We start from the raw sequence: 18512 nt of genomic DNA, 5'->3' as shown, positions 1-18512 counted from the left end.
CCGGGGCCATGGGGGACGGAGCGGCCGCGGCCCGGCCCGGCCCCGGCCCCGAGCCCGAGCCCAGCCCCGCGGGGCCCTGAGCGCCGAGCGCAGCCGGTGAGGATGCGGGGAGGGGCCCCATGCGCCGAGCCCATTCTCCTCTTATTCCTCCAAGCCCACCCCTTTTGTCCCCCACTTGTACAGCCTAGAGGGGCCCCTGAGCGCCGAGCCCACCCTCCTCTGACCCAGCCCAGCACGGAGGCCCTGAGCGTCGAGCCCACCCACCTTGTCCTCAAAGGGTCCTGAGCGCCGATCCCACACCTATCCTTCTCCCTGGCCTGAGCCCACACCCCGTTTGGGTTTCTGAGACCCACCAGCGTAGCCCAACTAGATCCTGAAGGCTGAAGCCCACACCCCCTCTGGTTCTCTGCTCCTGACCCATCCAGGCCACTTGTTAGGAACCTATAAAGGGGTAGAATTGGGGAAGCCTTCTCTCCCATCCAGCCCCACGACTGGGGGTCCCCCAGCATCCTCCTCACCATCCCAGGCCCTCCTTCCTCTCCCAGCATCAGCTACCTGCTTTGGCTTTTTCTTTGTCCCTTATTTTCCCAGGGTTCCCTCAGGCCTTAGTTATCATGTCATTTTGTCCCTTTCTTTCTTGTTCCTCTCCTTACTTACAATATTTCCTGTTTCCTTTCCTCCTTCCATCCCTCCATCCCTCTTCCTCCTCCCTCCGAGGTCTGGAGCCTTTCCTTCCCCGGTCCCTGCCTCTGACTCCTCTAGCTTGGCTCCAAATGTGTTCCCCAGCAGCCCTTGCTTTGAGTGTGTTGTGATCTGAACTCAGCTGCCATGTGCTTGAATTGGGGCCTTGTTTGGCTGAGAGCATGGAAGCAGTTGGGTTGGCTGGGGAGGGAGAGGACCTGAGTCTCTGGCTCCAGGGAGAGAATGAGGTGGGCTGGTGGTGTTGCTTCTGTGGGCCCCACTGAAGGTAGTGGTCACCCTCATCTGCAGCTCTGCCCAGGGCATAAGGGCTTAACTGCTTGCTTTTGGGCAGTGCCACCTGTGACTCCCAAGGCCAGCTGGAGCTACCTTTCTTCTGCTGAAAAAGGGCCCAGCTGTCACTGTTCCCTCCTCCTCCTCTTCCTCCTCCTCCTCCTCCTCCTCCTCCTCCTCCTCCTTCTCCTTCTTCTCCTCCTTCCCCGAAGTCCTGGGCGTGCCCACTGCCTGCAGTCCCTAAGGCCCTTCCTGGCATCTTGCTCAGAACCAGGGGTGCCCGGCAGCTTCTGTCTTTCTCAGCTTCCCAGGGTGGGGTCCCAGCAGGCCAAGAACTCCAGACAGGGCATGAGAGAAGAGAGGATGTGATCCCTGTCTGGGCTTGCCTTGCCCACTCTGGGTCTTCTCCTTTGGGTGTTTGGGAAGGGCTTCGTCTGGCCAAGCTTATGCCCATTTTGGGTGCCCATTTTGGGGGCTTGGGGTTGGGCCCTGGGAAGGTGGTCTTCTGTGGGAGCTGGGAATCCTTTGCTCCTCCCTGCTCCCCCAGACCATCAGTAGTTGAGGGTCCCAGCTGGGGCCGGCTGCTGCCAGGGTGGAGCCAGCTGGCGGTTTGTTGGCAGGGCCGACAGGACCAATGCCCAGGCCGAGCCGGGCAGCCAGAAGATGAGCAGGCTGCTGGGGGGGACCCTGGAGCGGATCTGCAAGGCCGTGCTGCTCCTCTGTCTGCTGCACTTCCTCATCGCCGTCATCCTCTACTTCGACGTCTATGCCCAGCACCTCGACTTCTTCAGTCGCTTCAGTGCCCACGGCCGCCGCGCCGCCGCTCACTCGCCGCACTCTGCCACTGCCACCGGCATCGGCGCCAACTGCTCCCGGCCCAACGGCACGGCCCCCAGCTCAGAGGCGCCCAGCCCCCGGCCGGACAACAACCACTCCGTCACCGCGCTGCCCCTGCCCCCGTGCCCTGACGTGCCGCCCGGGTTAGGTGAGGCCCCGCTTTGTGCGGGCAGGGGGAGGCTGCTGGGGCCCGAGTCCCCTGGCGGCTCTCCTTACCAGAGCCCCCTCCCTCCCCCCAGTGGGCCGGCTGCTGATTGAGTTTAGCTCACCCATGCCAATGGAGCGGGTCCAGCGGGAGAACCCTGGCGTGCAAGGGGGCGGCCGCTACGCCCCTTCCGACTGCGCCCCACGGCAAACCGTGGCCATCATCATTCCCTTCCGACACCGGGAGCACCACCTGCGCTACTGGCTGCACTACCTGCATCCCATCCTGCGGCGGCAGCGGCTTCGCTATGGCATCTATGTCATCAGCCAGGTGTGCAGGGCCAGCTGGTGGGGGGGAAGGGGGGCTGGAGCCTCTCGGGCCAGCCCGGGCTCCCCCAAGGCCAGCACCAGAGCCTCAGCCCTGCCGCCTGCTCGCCTGCCTGGCCTGGCCTTCGGCTCATCTTTAAGTTTGGGGCTGGCCGAGAAAAGCCACGAGTGGGCCCGGAGCTCTCTCTGATTTGTGGCCAATGAGGGACCAACCCCTCCCCCCAGCCTGCTCTGCCGTCTCCGCCCTGTTGGACCCGGTCAGCTCTCTTTTCCTTCTCCGGCCGGCAGGGTGGCCTCCCCCTCGGCCTCCCCGTGTCCTTCTGGGTTCAGCTCTGGGGCCAGCCTGTCCCAGGAGCCCTTCCCGGTGTGGCGTTCCCCCCCCACACTCCCCCCCCCCCCGTGGGGCAAGAGCCTCCTGGGAGCACCCCCTGCCTTGGCGATGCCTTCTCTGCTTTCTCGGGGTGCAGAGGGCTGTCCAGGTGGGGCCCGGCTTCGGGCAGGGGGGGCGCCCTGTGACCCCCTTGTGCTCCCTCCTCCCCTGCGCCTCCCCCTCCCCCAGCACGGCGAGGACACGTTTAACCGGGCCAAGCTGCTCAACGTTGGCTTCTTGGAGGCGCTGAAGGAAGACCCTGCCTACGACTGCTTCATCTTCAGTGACGTGGACCTGGTGCCCATGGACGACCGCAACCTGTACCGCTGCGGGGAGCAGCCCCGCCACTTCGCCATCGCCATGGACAAGTTTGGCTTCCGGTGAGCAAGGCGCCTGCTTCCCTGGGCGGGGCTGGGGTGCAGACTCGGGTCTTGGCCTCCAGGGCCTGCGGGGTGCCCGGGCCCCCCAGCCGGCGTCCAGAAGCTCACAGTCCCCTCAGGAGGGGCCGCGGAGCCTCTGGACTGAGCCTGTTTGCTCTCGGCTCTCTGCAGACTGCCCTACGCCGGTTACTTTGGGGGCGTATCAGGTCTGAGCAAGGCCCAGTTCCTGAAGATCAATGGCTTCCCCAATGAGTACTGGGGCTGGGGGGGTGAGGATGACGACATCTTCAACCGGTGAGGCGCGGGGCTGGAGCTGTGCCCGGAGGGTGCAGGGGGGACGGATGGGGCTGGGCGGCTGGGCGACGGGGTGAGAGGGCTGGAGGGGTGTAGGTAGGGCCAAGGGCAGGGGGCTGGGCAGGTGAGGGCTCATCGCCTTGGCTCAGAGCTCTTGACTTAGCCTAAGCCCACCCCTCCATCTCCCCCAGGATTTCCCTCTCAGGGATGAAGGTCTCCCGCCCAGACATCCGCATCGGCCGATACCGAATGATCAAGCATGATCGGGACAAGCATAACGAGCCCAACCCCCAGAGGTGACCCCTGACTCCCCCCAGGTGGCCCCTGACCCTCATCCCCACCCTCCGTGCCTTTGGGAGGCCTGAGGCAGAGTTAAGAATAAAGACCTCAGCAGTTCTGAAGAAAACCATTTTTACCATTTAAGTTTATGTTTAGAGATTAGATTCAGTGTTTCTTGAACACCTCTTTTGTGCCCATCCTTCACCTGGGCACTGTGAGGAATGCTCAGGAAGCCCCCCAGCCCCAAGCACTCCAGGAAAAGGTTGGGAAGAATCTGAGGCTTTGCCTTAGAGATAAGACTTCAAGTCTAGCCACTCTGGGAGAGGGGGAGGTCCTGGACTTAAAATAGTCAGGGCAGGCTTCCTGGAGGAGGAGGTAGAACCTTACAGAAGGCTAGTCTTAAGACAGATTGGGGAGTACACTGTGAGCCAGGCCTGGTACCCAGTAAGTGAAGAGGCAAGGAGAAGGCTGTGGTGGAAGGGGAGGCTGGAAGGACAGCTTGGGAGTGTGCGCTCATCACATCTGGGCTCTAGGGCCACTGGAAGCACAGACTGGGGCCAGTGGCTGGCTGTGAGGGAGGACTCCTCAGGCGGTCTGCTGGTAGGTGGGGGCCGGTGGTAGTGAGTCACCTGAACTCTGGACTCCTGGAGGGAAAGGACCTCCCTCTATAAAAGCACAGGGCACAAAACAATGGGAGCCCCAACACTGGGGGGTAGTGAGAGCCCCGGCTAGGCCGATGGGCAGTGGAGATGGAGGGGTGGGCTTGGTAACAAGGACAAGGTGGTCTCTGAGAGCTGGGCCTCGGGGAATGACTTTGGCTTTTGAGCGTGAGCTTTAGAGCAGGGGCCAGCAGGGCCCCGAGGGAGAGAGCAGCCCAAGTGGTGATGAGGGAGCTGGGTGCCAGGGCGGCTGGCAGGGACCTCAGAGGCCAGCTGGTGCCACTCCCAGGGTGGACAGATGAGGAAACTGAGGTCCAGGGAAGTGATTTGCCCGAAGGCCCTTAAGTAATAAATATAGGTGGCAGGATATGAACTTGGGTCCTCTGACTTCACAGCCCATACTCTTTCCCCTTTGCCTCTAGTCCCACTCTTCTGACTGACTCTCCCTAAGAGTTCTCATCTCAGAATCTCGGTTGCCTCATGCCACATTCTTAGAGAAAATTCCCTCTGTGCCTCCCCGAGGCATAGGCGCCTGGTCTTCGCTGAAGACTTTCTTCCAGGTCATTTGTAAGACGATAAAGCACAGGGCCGGGTCCTGGGGGCGCTCCACTGGAGACGCCAAATAATGTGGCACCGTTAATACTGACCTCAGAAGTCCAGTTAGGTGGAAACTTAGTAGCTCCTTCCTCTGAGCTGCCCCCGAGAAGGAATTGGCACTCCCTCGGCTGGCCAGTGGTCAGCCAGGCTCTGCTCAGACTCCCAGCGATGGGAGCTTGCCGGTCTTGACTTTGAGGGAGCTCACGTGGTTGGGAGCTCTTTCCTGATGCCAAACCTCAATCTGCTCCCGCCTGATACTCCTGGTTGTGCCCTCTGGGATCCAGTGGGGCAAGGCCAGGCCCTTCTCTGTGGAACTCAGACCCTTGTCCAGACCTTGCCCTCCCCAGGCTGCATGCCCTCCAGCGTTGCAGCCTGCAGCCCACCTGGTGACTGCTGCCCGCATTTCCCCACCCCATCCATCCGCTGGGGCTTCTTTGGCCTCTCTTGGTGCCAGGCTGGCATCCTGTCTCTCGTCTTGCTCGGTGACCAGCCCGTCTGGGACACTGGGGCTTTCATCCTAGCTTGGAGTGGTTCTTCACTCAGCTCTTGAGACTGCAGCATCTTGTGACTCTGCCTCATCCCATGGCCAGCCGAGGGCGGTCGTTACAAAGATGGTCATTCAGAGGACATCCATCTTCCCAGGGCAGTGGTGCAGTGTGCCGGCCACCTCCTTTCCCAGCTCTTTGGGCCATCCGTCCTGGGGCCCGTCAGCAGCTGGACTCGAGGCCTTCTTCCTCCACTCCCAACATACTTGGTTTTCCCCTGACTTCCAGGCGATGCTGGCTGTCCATCTGGAGGGGCTGCAGTGTTCTGGGACTTGTCACCCTCAAGCATCCCTCTTCCCTTTTGACCGTTCTCCTCCTGGACCAGGCCCGGGCTCTGGCAAGCCTGTGTTGTCCTGTGCTATGTCCTGCTTGAGAGCCAGGGTCGGAGTTGAGGGACATGTTAGCCATGAACATGGGAGACTCCTGGTGGGAACAAGGCCCTCGAGGCACTGCTGGGCTGGGCTGAAGCCAAGGCGCTTTCTCCTAATCCCCAAGGAGGAAGCCCAGAGGACCTTCAGGTGATTGGGTGGCTGAGATGCAGTCCGTTGTTGCGAATAACTTGGGCCAGAGAACCTTCCCAATCCCTTCTCCTGCCTTCCTTACAGGCTGCCTGTAGAGATGTGGGGAAGCCTGTGTCCGCCTCCACCCATCTCATGGCCCAGTTCCCATACTGACGAGGCCCCAGTTTCCAGGGCACTGGCATCCTCTCCCCTTTCAATACAGGGAAACCTGATTCCTTGAGGCCTTTATGATCTGGTGGCCCTTGGCCCAGGCTGCCTCTGAAACAGGCGCTCTCTTTCCTCCGTACCATTTCCCATTTACAGTTGCAGAATTTGAGAGCTGGATGGGACCTTGGTATTCAAGTTTGTCTCATCTATGGCTGAAAAAAATAATCTCTTCTAGGACATCTCTGACATTTGGTCATTCAGCCTCTGCTTGCATTCCTGCAGGGTGGGGAGCTCACCACCTCCCAGGGCAGCGTGTTCCACTTTGAGGGTAGAATGGATGAAAAGGAAGTTTTCCCCAATATCGGGCTTAAATTGGCATCTCTACAGCTTCCTCCTGTTGCTCCTGATTCTGCCCTCTTGAGGAAAAGCAGAAAAAAGTCCCAGAAGATGGGAATGAGAAGAATCTAGTTCCTTCAGCAGCTACTCCTGTGTCACCTCCTCCCATCCTGGCCCCCTCCTGTGGATGCTGTCCAGCTGCTCAGGGGAGCAGAGCCCTTCTGCTTCTCTGTGCAGCCTTTGGAGCCTCCCTGTCACCCTTCTGAGTCATTGCACTTGCAGGCCACGGAAACCTTCAGGTCTTCATCGGACAAGATGCCCGCTAGCCCTCTTTTTCCCGTGTGTACCTTTGATCTCCACGTCTAACCTCAACTTTGCATTTATCCTTGTTCACTTTCATTTGATTTGCTTCCACCCGGGGCTCTGGCCTACCCAGCTCCTTTTGGATCCGGGCTCTGTTCTGTGGCATGTAGCCTGGTGCCAGCACGTCATCCGGGGCTTTGTCCCAATCGTCAGTAAAAAGGCCCAAAGCGTAGCGTCCAACAGAGACCTCTGGGAGTGCTCCCCACGAAGGTTCCTGCTAGAGGGCCGGGAAACCGTGGCTGCTCCCCCTGGCCATTCCTCCAACGGAGAGGGCATCCAATTGCATTACTTGTGGGCTTTCCCACGAGATGAGCTTCAAATACTGCATCAGATGCTTGACGCAGACCTAAGTACATCTCGATCCATCCATCGACATTTATCAAGCGTTTACTATGTGCCAGACATCATGCTCAGCACCGGGGGGTACAAAAAGGCAAAAGAAGTCCCTGTCCTCAAGGCTCCTACGGTCGAACGGTTGTAGTACTGACAGTCTAGAACAGGGATCACATTCTTCTTGGCTCCCAGCCAGTTAGCCCTGCTGGACGAGGGTACGAGAGGAGCCTGGCACAACATGGCTGTGAAAGCCACACGCACTCCTGCTTGTTTCTGCTCCCCGACTATCTCTTTACTAAGAGGCCCTAATGGGGCAGCTAGGTGGCTCGGTGGGTAGAGAGCCAGGCCTGGGGACAGGAGGTGTCCTGGGTTCAAATCTAGCCTCAGATACTTTCTACCTATGTGACCCTGGGCAAGTCACTTGCTCCCCCCCCCCCCCCCTCCCTACCTTTTCTGCTTTGGAACCAATACTTCAGATCAATTCTAAGACAGAAGGTAAGGGTTTAAAAAAAAAGATAAAAGCATCTTCTTTACAGGGTTGTGAGGATCCAACGAGATAGTGTGTCAAGTGCTTTGTTAGCCTTCAAATTCCTTTTCATACTGTTATTCCTTTGTTTGTACAATGTTTCTTCTAAAGTTTCTGGTCCTTCCTCGGCTGACTTTCACTGGATAATTTCAGCCCCTGGAGCCCTGCCTATCCTTCTGAGTCTCTTGAAATCTGCTCTCCTAAATCTAGGCAGCCTGGCAGACCATATGTGTGCTTGGCTTTTCTAGTCTTCTCCTACAGATTTTGATGGGGTGGTTTTTCCCCCAAAGGACCTTGTTTCTTTCTGTATCTGCTTCAATTGATCTTTCATCCCATGCTTCCCTCTTTGATCCCTGCCTTTGCCCACATGAATACACCTTAATACACAGTGTGCTCCTTGCTGCCCATTTTTGCCAAACTTTTTCCTTTTGAAGGAATCCTGACCCCAAACCAGCTAGATGGATCTGTAGTTAGGAACACCTGAGTTTGAACCTTGTCTCAGCCACTACCTGTAGAATCCTGGGGAAGTTATTTAAGCTCTCTCTGTCTTAGTTTCTTCCTCTACAAAATGGGAATAGTCAATAGCACCCACCTCCCAAGGCTGTTATGAGCATCACATGAGACAACAAATGTCAGTTACTTTGAAAATGTTAAAGTGCTATTGAAATGGCAGGTATGATTATTCTGAGTTTCATCCCAGCAAATCTCATGATGCCTATGAAGACAAATGTATTCACCAGCATTAGAGACTCAGGGTCTGTGGTCTTGTTCGTATTCTGCCTGCTGTCATCTGTTTTCTCTCCACTTTTATCTAACTTCGATGCTCTTGGGATGACTTTAACCAGCTGGGTCTCTTGCCAAACTAAGCATTTTTCTCTCCACTGCTTCTTAGTGTGTATTAGTTAAACATCTTTAGGAAATGGTTTTAATCTGTGTCCATATCCATTCCTCTTCTCATTTGTCAACAGTTTATTTTATTCAGTCAGGTTGGAGTCATTTTCATTGCTTAATTTTGTTCTTCAAGTTTTGTATTAGCTTTGGTCTTTGCTCCAAGCTGTACTTAGGCAGCTGAATCAGGAATGAACCCAATATCAGTAATGAGTTTGGTTTTTTCCCCTAATAATGTAGATTTCCTTTTTTTTTTTTTTAACCTTTACCTTGTCTTAAAATTGATACAAATATCAGTTCCAAGGCAGAAGAGTGGTAAAGACAAGGCAGTTGGGGTTGAGTGACTTGCTCAGGGTCATACCACTAGGATGCTTAAAATAACTTTATTTGATGCTCACCATGTTAATACCTCCCAGTTTTTGTAGAAAGAATTCCTACCATATTGATAATGAGACTGGCTTGAAGAGAACTCTCATGGCCACCCTGAGCTCTTTTTTTCCTAGCAAAGTGTATGACTATGTTTATCCTGATTCTTTCTAGATATTTTCGGGTCCTGTTTCTGTCATCATGCCTATTCCTCTCAACTCTGTCTCCTCTGAGAATCAGTTAATTATGCCATATGTGCCTTAGTCATGTCATTGATAAATATATTGAACCAGCCCAGAGCCAACGACAAAGTTCTGGGACATTCCGTGAGATACTCTCTTTCAGGGAGACATTGACCCATGAGCCCTCTTTGGATCTGGTCATTCATCCATTTCAGAATTACCCCCCAGCCACTCTGCCTAAGCCTCTTTGTTTTGACCATAAGCATATATTGAGATGCCTTGATATGAAGAGGACAGAACAGAAAGCTTTTTGGGAATGGGGGAAGGGTTAAATCAAAGGTGAGGCCCCGTTCCAGGATGCCCAGCTCTTGCTGTCCCCCTCCCCAGTGGCCAAGGCCAACAGCATTGGTGGGTAGAGGCCATTTTGCTTTCCACAACTTATAGCCATGTGGGATCCTGGAGTCAATGAGGGTGCTCTGTCTTTTCCAAGGGTCCTTCAGCCCTGCTTGCACATTGGCCATCTGTATTGCATACCCAGGAAACATGGCCTGGTGGACAACAGTGCTCCATCTGGCTAAGAGGTGATCTATCTCTTTGTAGTTTGTCCTGTGGGGTTAACCAGGCTCTCTTGGAGAGGCTTTAGACCCTGCCGAGGAGGCCCTCCAGTATTCTCAAGCTTAGTGCTCTAGCACCAAGTCACCCCCAGACAGCAACATCTGGAGGACATCAGCCCTGAGGAGGCTAGCACCCGTGGGGTAAGAGGGTGCTTCTCTCCTCTTGATGTAGATGGTTGGTGTTGTCTTTCCAGCCATCCTGCAGGATTTTTTTTTTTAACCCATATCTTCCTGTGTATCAGTTCCAAGGCAAAAGAAGTATAAGGGCTAAGAAATGGGGGTTAAGTGACTTACCCAGGGTCACACAGCTAGGGAAATGACTGAGGTCAGATTTGCACCCAGGATCTCCTTTCTTTAGGCCTGGATTTATCCAGGGAGCCACCTACTGCTCTCCACCCCATAGAATTTTGATGTATGAGGCATTCCTTATTGAAAGATAGCTTTCTGAACATTATTTCTTAGGCCAAACTCACCTTTTTGAATAAGGGTTTTTTCCATAGTAGAGTCACAGTGACTTGAGCTCATTGAGGGTAGCAGGGGACTCCCTCACCAGCTATTGCCCAAATTTTCCTTAGATTTCTTTCTTCTTTCTGAGTCATTTCTATCCTCTATCTCTTCTCTCCTTTGATCTTCACCCCATTGCTGTCCTTTGGATTTTCCCTGCCTTGGATCTTAAATTCTCTCCCATAAGTATTTCTCTCTTTTCCCTGATACTTCTGGTTTTGTATCACATTCCGGTAAGCCGTCTCCCATGTTAGCTTCCCATAAATACACCGTGTGAAGCCTCGCAAGGTCATGGGGTCTCAGTCCCTTCCTATGCTTGTCATTGACTGTAAATGGAAAGATGGCTTAGGTGGGAAGAAATACCAAAGGCATCTCTCCTCTTTGTGCTGTGACTCCCAAGCTCCCTTAATTCCATAATTCCTTCCTTGGGCAGCAGTCTGGAGCCCCAGAGTGTTGCATCTTGGGGAGCCTTCTGGCTCTGCTGTTGTTCAGGCCCCTGAATACCTTATTTCCTGCCCCGTGTATGTTTGTGGGCAGACATCTGAAGCCTGATGTTTTCATGTTGCCCCATCTTGGGGCGGTCTCAGGTGATCGTGGGCCTCCCTCTCCACTGATGGCATTCTTCCTCACTTGGCGTCTCAAAGGATCCTAGGGTTCAGACTGCCCACATTACAGTTGAGGAAACTGGCACCCTCGGAGGTGAAGCGCTTTGCCCGAGGTCACACAGGCAGTGAGTAGCAGAGGTGGACTTCAGCCCCAGCTTCTGCCTCCATTGGGTTTTTAGGGGCTACAGCGCCTGTACACAGGGGTGATGTGCTGATGATCTCTGATGTAGAGTGATGGGCATCTGCCCTTGCCCTTCCCTTTTGTCTTGCTTGGGACTCTGAGCTCTGCCCTTCTCCATGTTCCTATGCCCCTATGTCCCAAGCCCTCCTCCCTGTCCCTGTGCCCTGCTCTGCTCTTGTCCCTATCCCTATGTCCCAAACCTTCCTCCCTGTCCCTGTGCCTTCTCTGGCCCTCCTCCCTCTCCCTGTGCCCTGCTCTGCCCTCCTCCCTATCCCTATGTCCCAAACCTTCCTCCCTGTCCCTGTGCCCTGAGCCTTCTCTGACCTTCCTCCCTGTCCCTGAGCCCTGAGCCCTGAGCCCTGCACTGCCCTCCTCCCTGCCCCTGTGTCCCAAGCCCTCCTTCCCCTCTACTCTAAGCCTTCCCCTGCCCTTGCCCTCTGCCCTGCTTAGACCCTGAGGCTGACCCTGAGCCCTCCTCCCAGGTTCACCAAGATCCAGAACACGAAGCTGACCATGAAGCGGGACGGCATTGGCTCGGTGCATTACCGCGTACTCGAGGTGTCCAGGCAGCCGCTCTTCACCAACATCACCGTGGACATTGGCCGGGCCCCGCCACGGCCTGCCCGAGGATGACTCACAGCCAGCACCCAAGAGCTCAGGGTGTCCATGGAGAGCAGGGGCAGAGGCCCCACTGGCCTGTGACTGACTGCCGAGAAGCTGCCCCACTCACCGGCTGTGGGCATGAGGCTACCCTTCCCGTGGGGGGCTGGGCCAGGCAGGGCTGGCAGGGCGCCCTCATGCCTCTCCTGGTGCAAGACTCGAGACTGCTCCCCTGGATGGCTTAGCATTCGTTGGTTGGTCTGTCTGTCCGTCTGTCTGAGTCAGAAGACTTCTTCCTGTTTTCTGATCTGCTGGCTCAGGGACCTATGGGGTCTGGCTGGTGCCCTGGGGAGGGAGGAGGGGCCAGGCTTCCTGCCTTCCCCCCACCACCTCAGGTTCTGTCGAGGTGGGTTCTGGGGCAGAGGGGGTGTTTTCTAGGGATACCGAGTCCAGGGAAGGCAGAGGTGACACTCAGTACCACCTTGGGGGGTTCCCATCTGCATTCTGCCCCCCCCCCAGCCTCGCTGCCCTCTGCCTCACTGTTGGGGGGCTCTTTGGGCCCCCCAACCCCACCACTGCCTGGCTGGCCTTAGGCAAGTCCCTTAGCCTCATGGGCCTCAGTTTCCTCATCTGTAAAATGAGGGAGTTGGACTCGATGATGTTCGAGGTCCCTCCCAGCTCTGAGATCTTGTGTCCCTACTTCACCTCTCTGTGCCTCAGTTTCCCCATTTAAATCCCCAATTCCTTGAGAGGGGAGGAGCCAGCGTCACTACCCCTGGCCCTCTTCAGATGGAGGGCTCTCCCTGCCCTTGCCAGAGGGCCTGAGGGAGCAGAAGGAGGTGGAGTCTAGACAGGGATGAGCCCAGGCTCAGGACCCTGGGAGAGCTGGGCTGTTGTGTCCATCTGAGGTGTAGGACTTGCATGGGTCAGGGGCTGGACAGGGCAACCGATGACAAGAGCTAGGCCCCTGATGGAGTAGGGGCCCCTCCCTCCCCTGCTTGGGGATCTTTGTATATCACATGGGAATTGGTTTGAGTGCTTTAGTAAAAAACCTGAAGAGAAGAGAGGCTGAGCCTAAGCTGCTTTTATGCTATGAGGAAAGAGGGCCAGGAGAACTTGGGTCCTCTTTGCTCCAAGGGATTGGGGAAGGGCCGGAGAGGACCCCGGGGGATCCTTCCCCCACACTGGAGAGGCCGGCCCCCTCGTGCGCCCCCCACCTCCCCCAAGGAGGAGGAAGTCAGGAAGCTGCTTTGGCCAGGAGAAGGAGCAACCCTGGGGCCCCATCATCCCAGAAGGTGGGGAGGGAGAGCTGGAGACCTGGAGACCGCAGTGCCCTCACTGCCTGGCAGGAGCTCCCTGCCATTCTTTAGGATTCTTGATGTGTACAAGGCCTCCCCCTCCCTGGAGGGCAGGTCACTTGGGGGGAATTGGGGCTATCGAGGGGATCCTTGTTTAGGAACCCGTTAGGCTTACGTTCTCTGTGAGCTCTGAGGGTCACAGACAGAAAAGCCCACCTCTCATCAGTCCTGAAGTGACGTGGGGTCCTGAAGACCACCCATGGCACTAGGTTCAGCCAGGGGGACTTGGAGGCAGAGCTGAAAATGGCCTGAAGACCCATCCAGGGAAACTTTACCGTGCATGTGATCCCCACCAGGGTAGCCACAGGGGATGAGCTTTTAGCCATGGCATGGCAAAGAAGCCTCATGATCTACGTGGCAGGAGGGCATCCCTCACCCATGAAACCAGAGCCCTCTGAGGCCCCCAAGTATGTGTAAGGGACCAAAATGAGACCGACCCTGCCTGCCCTTCAGGAGGATCAGCCAAGAGGGTCAGCACGGGTACAGGTGAGTGGTACAGAGTGATTGTGGAGGGCAGGTGCTGAGCCCAAGGATGGGAGGCCCCTGTGGAGGGCACAGCCCAGGCCAGAAAGGTCCAGGCCCAGAGGCCTGTCGAGTTTCATTTTTGGGAACTTATCCTTTGTGGGCTCACCTGTAGGATTTTAGACCCTTTGAAATTTGCCCTGCCAGAATCTCAGGTGCCCGTCGTGCTCCAGCCGGCTTTCCTCTATCACACACTAAAAGGGAGCAAGTCGTGTCCTCTGAGTGTTTCACTTCCACCCCAGCGATGGGCTGCCTTGCTGCTGGTGAGGCCAAATCCAGAATAGAATTTATGTTAGCCACTGACATAAATCTCCACCTTTTGAAAATCTTTGAGGCAAATCTTAGCTGGTCTGCTTTGTTGTGGCAGAGGTCTGGATACCTGAAGCTCCAGCCTCTGTGCCAGGCTGGCAGGCTGTTTCCCAAACTTATCCATTTCCTCTTTCTGTCTCGATGGTCTGTAGCATCCCTCTTAAGTTTAAAAAAAGTCCTGTCTGTTTCTTCATCTACACCTCCAAGCTTACCACCTTTAGTTCTAGAATTGCCTCATCAGGGCATTATCTTCTTAAAGGTAGGAAGTCCTGTTTTCCTTCTTGTAGGGGTAGAGCCTCTGGTTCTTGATTTTTAGTTATACTTTGTATATATCAAGGGGCTCCCTCCCACCAAAAGGTAAGCCTGCCCTGGGCTTGCCCATAGCCCTAGATTCGTGCTGGGCTTGGGCTTTTTTCTATCTCTGGCTTTGGTCCCTTTTCCAGAGTAGAACTCCATTTTAGGTCTAGCTCTTGCCCAAGACCTTCCCCAAAGGAGTTAACAGCTTCCGTTCTAGGAAAGAAGTAAAACAGCCAATTCCACATACATTAAGTATTCAGGATAGCTATGTATTGCTTCCATCACAAAAGATGGACTTAAAATACAGAAGATTCCCAAGTACTTTCCAAGTAGGCAGTATTTAAAGCCTAAGGCATTGTTCACCACCTATTACCTCTCCTGAGAGGTCAGACAACTTTATGGGATTTCTGGACGGACATTTCACTTTCACCCTCAGTCTGTACTAATTAAACAACTCACGATGTCCAGATATCCTAGCCAGCCACATGTCACTTTTTAGCCTTTTTTTTTAGGTTCAGGAAAATCTATGGCCAACTTCAAGAATCATGTAGCTGGGTGGCTCTGTGGATAGAGTGCCAGGCCTAGAGAGGGGAGGTCCTGGGTTCAAATATGGCCTAGCTGTGTGATCCTGGGCAAGACACTTAACCCCAAATGCCTAGCCCTTAACGCTCTTCTGACTTAGAATCAAGACAAGGTAAAGGTTTAAGGTGGAAAAATCAAAGTTGCTGAAGAGACAGCTGGCAGCAACTTGGGGACACTGAGACTTAAGTAAGTTGCCCAGACTAGAAATCCTTCTCAGGATCATGGTGTTACTCTGGGCTCAGAGATACTGGCAGAAGGCAGTAGCCAGGATCCAGCAAATCATGGCCCAGGTGAAGCACTTTTTAAAAGGATCGGGGCCTTTTATAACTCTTAGAGCCTCCCGAGGAGAAGCAAATCTTGCTGTCTCCATCTTTAATGCAATCCCAGATCACAAGAAACAACCAGGAGCCCCTACATAGCTGTGAGGGATGAGTACCAACCTGAGGAGCAGAGCCTGCTGCCCTACACTTTTCTATAGACATTTATGGTCGTGGGTTTTATTGCTGGTCCCTAGGAGTTTCTGGGCCATCTACTATTTTCATGCTTGATCAGGAAGACTAGGGTATGAATCCCACACATCCCTGCTTACCTGGGCCACCCTGGACAACTTCAAATGGATGTGACATTTGTAGCTTCTCCCTCACAGGGTACGGGAGGCTCAAGATGAAGTGGCACCTCTAATGCTAAATCAAGCAGCCAGCCTTGGAATGCAAAATTTTTGTTGGATCATTGACTAGTTTTCTTTGCTGTTGTTCAGTTGTTTTAGTCACATCTGACTTTATGACTCCATTTGGGGTTTTCTTGACAAAGATACTGGAGTGACTTGCCATTTCCTTCTGCTTATTTTACAGATGAGGAAACTGAGGCATACAGGATCAAGTGACTTGCCCAGGGTCACACAGCTAGTGTTTGAGGTCAAATATGAACTCAGATGACTCGTCCTGACTTTGATCTGGTGTGCTCCTCACTGCACTCCCAAGCTTCCCCAATTCTACTTTTGGTCTCATTGTTGAAGAAAACAAGCATGTTATTGTCTCCTTCCTCATTCTTTTACATGTAAAGCTATTCTGAGTAGTTTGCCAGGCTGCTAATGGATAACCTTTTTAGGAGCTCTCTCTGGGGGCTTTCCATCGTGGCTCTGGGGTTCTAGACCTGCTCTCGGAACCTGACTTGACAGTTGTTCACCACTTCAGGGTTCCTTTTGGCTCCACAGTATACAGTGATCAGTAATGATGCAAACACTCCCTCTGCCACAGTCTTGGGTTTCTTGTTCAATTCTTTGTCAGCTTTGGTAACATTTTCTCCTTGTTTGGGCAGTGCTGTCACTAGAAGGAGGTATTTGTCCTCTATTCTGATGGGCTTGGGGAGGGTTCCTGCCCCATTCTGGATACGTGTCCTGGGAGACAACAGAACTCCATTCCTAGCAAGTCAGTAAATCTCTGCTTTGTTCCCCTGGTCTTTTCCTGATGATGCTTATGGTTCCACCTCCTGGTTCCTGGGAGGACTGGAAGCCCCTAAGGCCATACATCTTTTATAACATTAAGTTCAGGGGACACAGAATAGTCTTTTGGATCTGGATCACAGAGGAGAATGATGAACAATTACCCTGGAAATGCTGGTGAAAGCCAGAATGAAGACAGGTGCTTTCTGCTCACTGCCTTGCACTCTGGGCAATGACTCATTTGGGCTACTGTCACACTACCCTCTTCTGGTTCTCCTCTTGTACCCCTCCTCTGCCTCCTAGATCTTCATTGACATCATGTCTGCTAATTGTAGGTGTTGTCTGGGCTCTCATCTTCCTGTATCGTATTCATTTAGTGATCTCTAGCAACCTCTTTGCTGACTTAGAGGCAACTTGGTAGACAGAGTACTGGGGCTTGGGTCAGGAAGACTTCAGTGCAAATCTGGCCTTAGACATTTACTAGATGTGGATCGCTAGGCAAGTCATTTCCATTTCCCTGTTTCCTCAATTGTAAAATTGGGACAAGAATAGCACCCACCTTATACTGCCAGGTACAGTATCCTTCTTGAGGGATCAAGAATCCTTCCCTCCAGCTGGGTGGCTCAGTGGATTGAGAGCCAGGCCTAGAGACAGGAGGTCCTGGGTTCAAAACTGGCCTCAGACGCTTCCTAGCTGTGTGACCCTTGGCAAGTCACTTAACCCCATTGCCCACCCTTACCACTCTTTTGCCTTGGAACCAGTACATAATATTGATTCCAAGGTGGAAGGTAAGGGTTTAAAAAAGAAAAGGAAAGAATTCTTCCCTTCCTTCCTTTTCTTTCCTTCCTCTGTCCTTCCCTTCCTTTTTTCTTCCCTCCCTCCCTCCTTCCTTTTCTTTCTCCTTTCCTTCCTTCTTTCCTTCCTCTGTCCCTCCCTTTTTTCTTCCCTCCCTCCTTTCCTTTCCTTCTTTCCTTCCTCTCTCCCTCCCTCCTTCCCTCCAAGCTTGGTCATTTGATTCTAGGGTACTGCTGTCCTTCCTATTGACACTCTTTGCTCTCACCCTCACCCTACCTATCAAGTCAGCTGCCAACTCTTGCCTTTCCCCCTCTCTCACATCCTCTCTCAATCCATACATTGCCCTCTTCTCCTCTGACTGCCCCCTGCTGGTTCAGGCTCTCATCACTTCATCCCTGGCCGGTAGCAACAATCTTCCTAATTAGTGACCCTCTTTCAAGGCCTTCCCTGATCCCAATCGTTCTCTATTCCGCTCCAAAGTGCTCTTCCTACAGTACGTTTATGCCCATGCCACCCCCCTTCTCAGTCCACTCCAGTCACGTCAGGAGCAGATAGAAGCTCCTTTGGTTTTCATAGCCCGACTCCTTCTCGCCTTTCTAACTCCCTTCCTGCACTCTACATTCCAGTGACCGCCTTCATGTTGCTCTTCATCCATTTCCCACCTCCGTGCTTTGGCCCTGGCGGGGCCGCCCTCATCACACTCTAGGTTTTGCCTGTCTTCCTTCGAGGGGCTCTGCATCGTGATGTCCGGGCTGCCGGGGCAACTCCAACACCATTGCCTTGTTTGGGATTTTTTCTTTTTTTGGCCTTTAGTTTGTGTCTGCGGGGATGGGCGATCTCCTTCGCCTCGAGCTCCTAGACCGCTGGGCAGGCATCAGCCTGGAGGGGCTGACAGAGCTGAACCCTGCAGCCCTCGTGCTTCTTTGCAGACAGTGGCGTCGCCCCTTTAAGGAGATGGGTCCATCCGCCTCTGGAGGCGTGGCGTCCTTGTGCGCGTGGCCGTTGTGGCCATGGTTACAGCGTGCCTGGGACGCAGGGGGCGGGCTCATATCTGCATGCGGCGCCCGCTCCCCTGACGCCCGGCCCCTGTCCGGTGAGTCAGACTGGGGACCCACGACAAGCTACAAGCTTCAAGGGGGGAAGGTTGCGGGGGTCGAGGAGCTTGAGGGAGCCTCCACAAGGGAGACTTCGTCGGCCCTACCCCATGACCTGTGACGTGTCAGGAGTGGCGGGGCCTCGAGATGGGGGCGGGGTTTAGCAAGGAGGTGGGGGCTGATTGGGCACGGGATGGGGCGTCTGCTCCAAGGGCGGGCCCAGAATGGGGGCGGGGCCTCTGGCCAGCGGGTGAATCACTTCCCCTTCTCTCTGACCTGCCGTGAATGTTGGGGGTGGGGCCTCATGCGGGGGCGGGGCCCTGGACGGGGGAGGTGAGGCCGCCCCTCCCCCTCACGGGAGCCCCCGGCCCGGCAGGGCGGGGCAGGGGGCGGGGCCCCACCATGACCCAAGTCCCCCAGTCCCTATGGGGGCTGGTGGAGGAGCACGTTCAACCCCCTGAGCGGGCCGAGGTGAAGAGGATCCTGGGCGAGGACGTGGTAGACCTGAGCTTGGAGCTGCGAGCGGAGGTGAGGGGGGGCGGGG

General features: G+C 54.7%; 1 protein-coding gene across 1 annotated transcript; it reads left to right on the top strand.

The window, feature by feature from the left end:
• The first annotated feature begins 54 nt into the window (after positions 1-54).
• B4GALT2 (beta-1,4-galactosyltransferase 2) lies at positions 55-12232 on the top strand. Its single transcript, XM_044676650.1, has 7 exons — positions 55-96; positions 1593-1957; positions 2049-2284; positions 2840-3030; positions 3202-3324; positions 3516-3620; positions 11453-12232. The coding sequence occupies exons 2-7, from the start codon at positions 1636-1638 to the stop codon at positions 11601-11603; spliced, it is 1128 nt and encodes a 375-aa protein (XP_044532585.1). The 5' UTR covers positions 55-96; positions 1593-1635; the 3' UTR covers positions 11604-12232.
• The last annotated feature ends 6280 nt before the right edge of the window (positions 12233-18512 follow it).

This window comes from Gracilinanus agilis, chromosome 4 (genome assembly GCF_016433145.1).
Source record: "Gracilinanus agilis isolate LMUSP501 chromosome 4, AgileGrace, whole genome shotgun sequence".
In the NCBI taxonomy this organism is placed as follows: domain Eukaryota; kingdom Metazoa; phylum Chordata; class Mammalia; order Didelphimorphia; family Didelphidae; genus Gracilinanus; species Gracilinanus agilis.
Note: the sequence above shows the minus strand (reverse complement) of the source record. Positions and strands in the feature narration are given on the sequence as shown.

What these genes read in the sequence shown, in the direction of transcription:
- B4GALT2 (XM_044676650.1), top strand. Translation starts at nt 1,636, where the DNA reads ATGAGCAGGCTGCTGGGGGGGACCCTGGAGCGGATCTGCAAGGCCGTG. An exon ending in GCATCTATGTCATCAGCCAG is followed by an intron (nt 2,285 to 2,839) that starts GTGTGCAGGGCC and finishes CCCCTCCCCCAG; the next exon opens with CACGGCGAGGACACGTTTAA. An exon ending in ATGGACAAGTTTGGCTTCCG is followed by an intron (nt 3,031 to 3,201) that starts GTGAGCAAGGCG and finishes GGCTCTCTGCAG; the next exon opens with ACTGCCCTACGCCGGTTACT.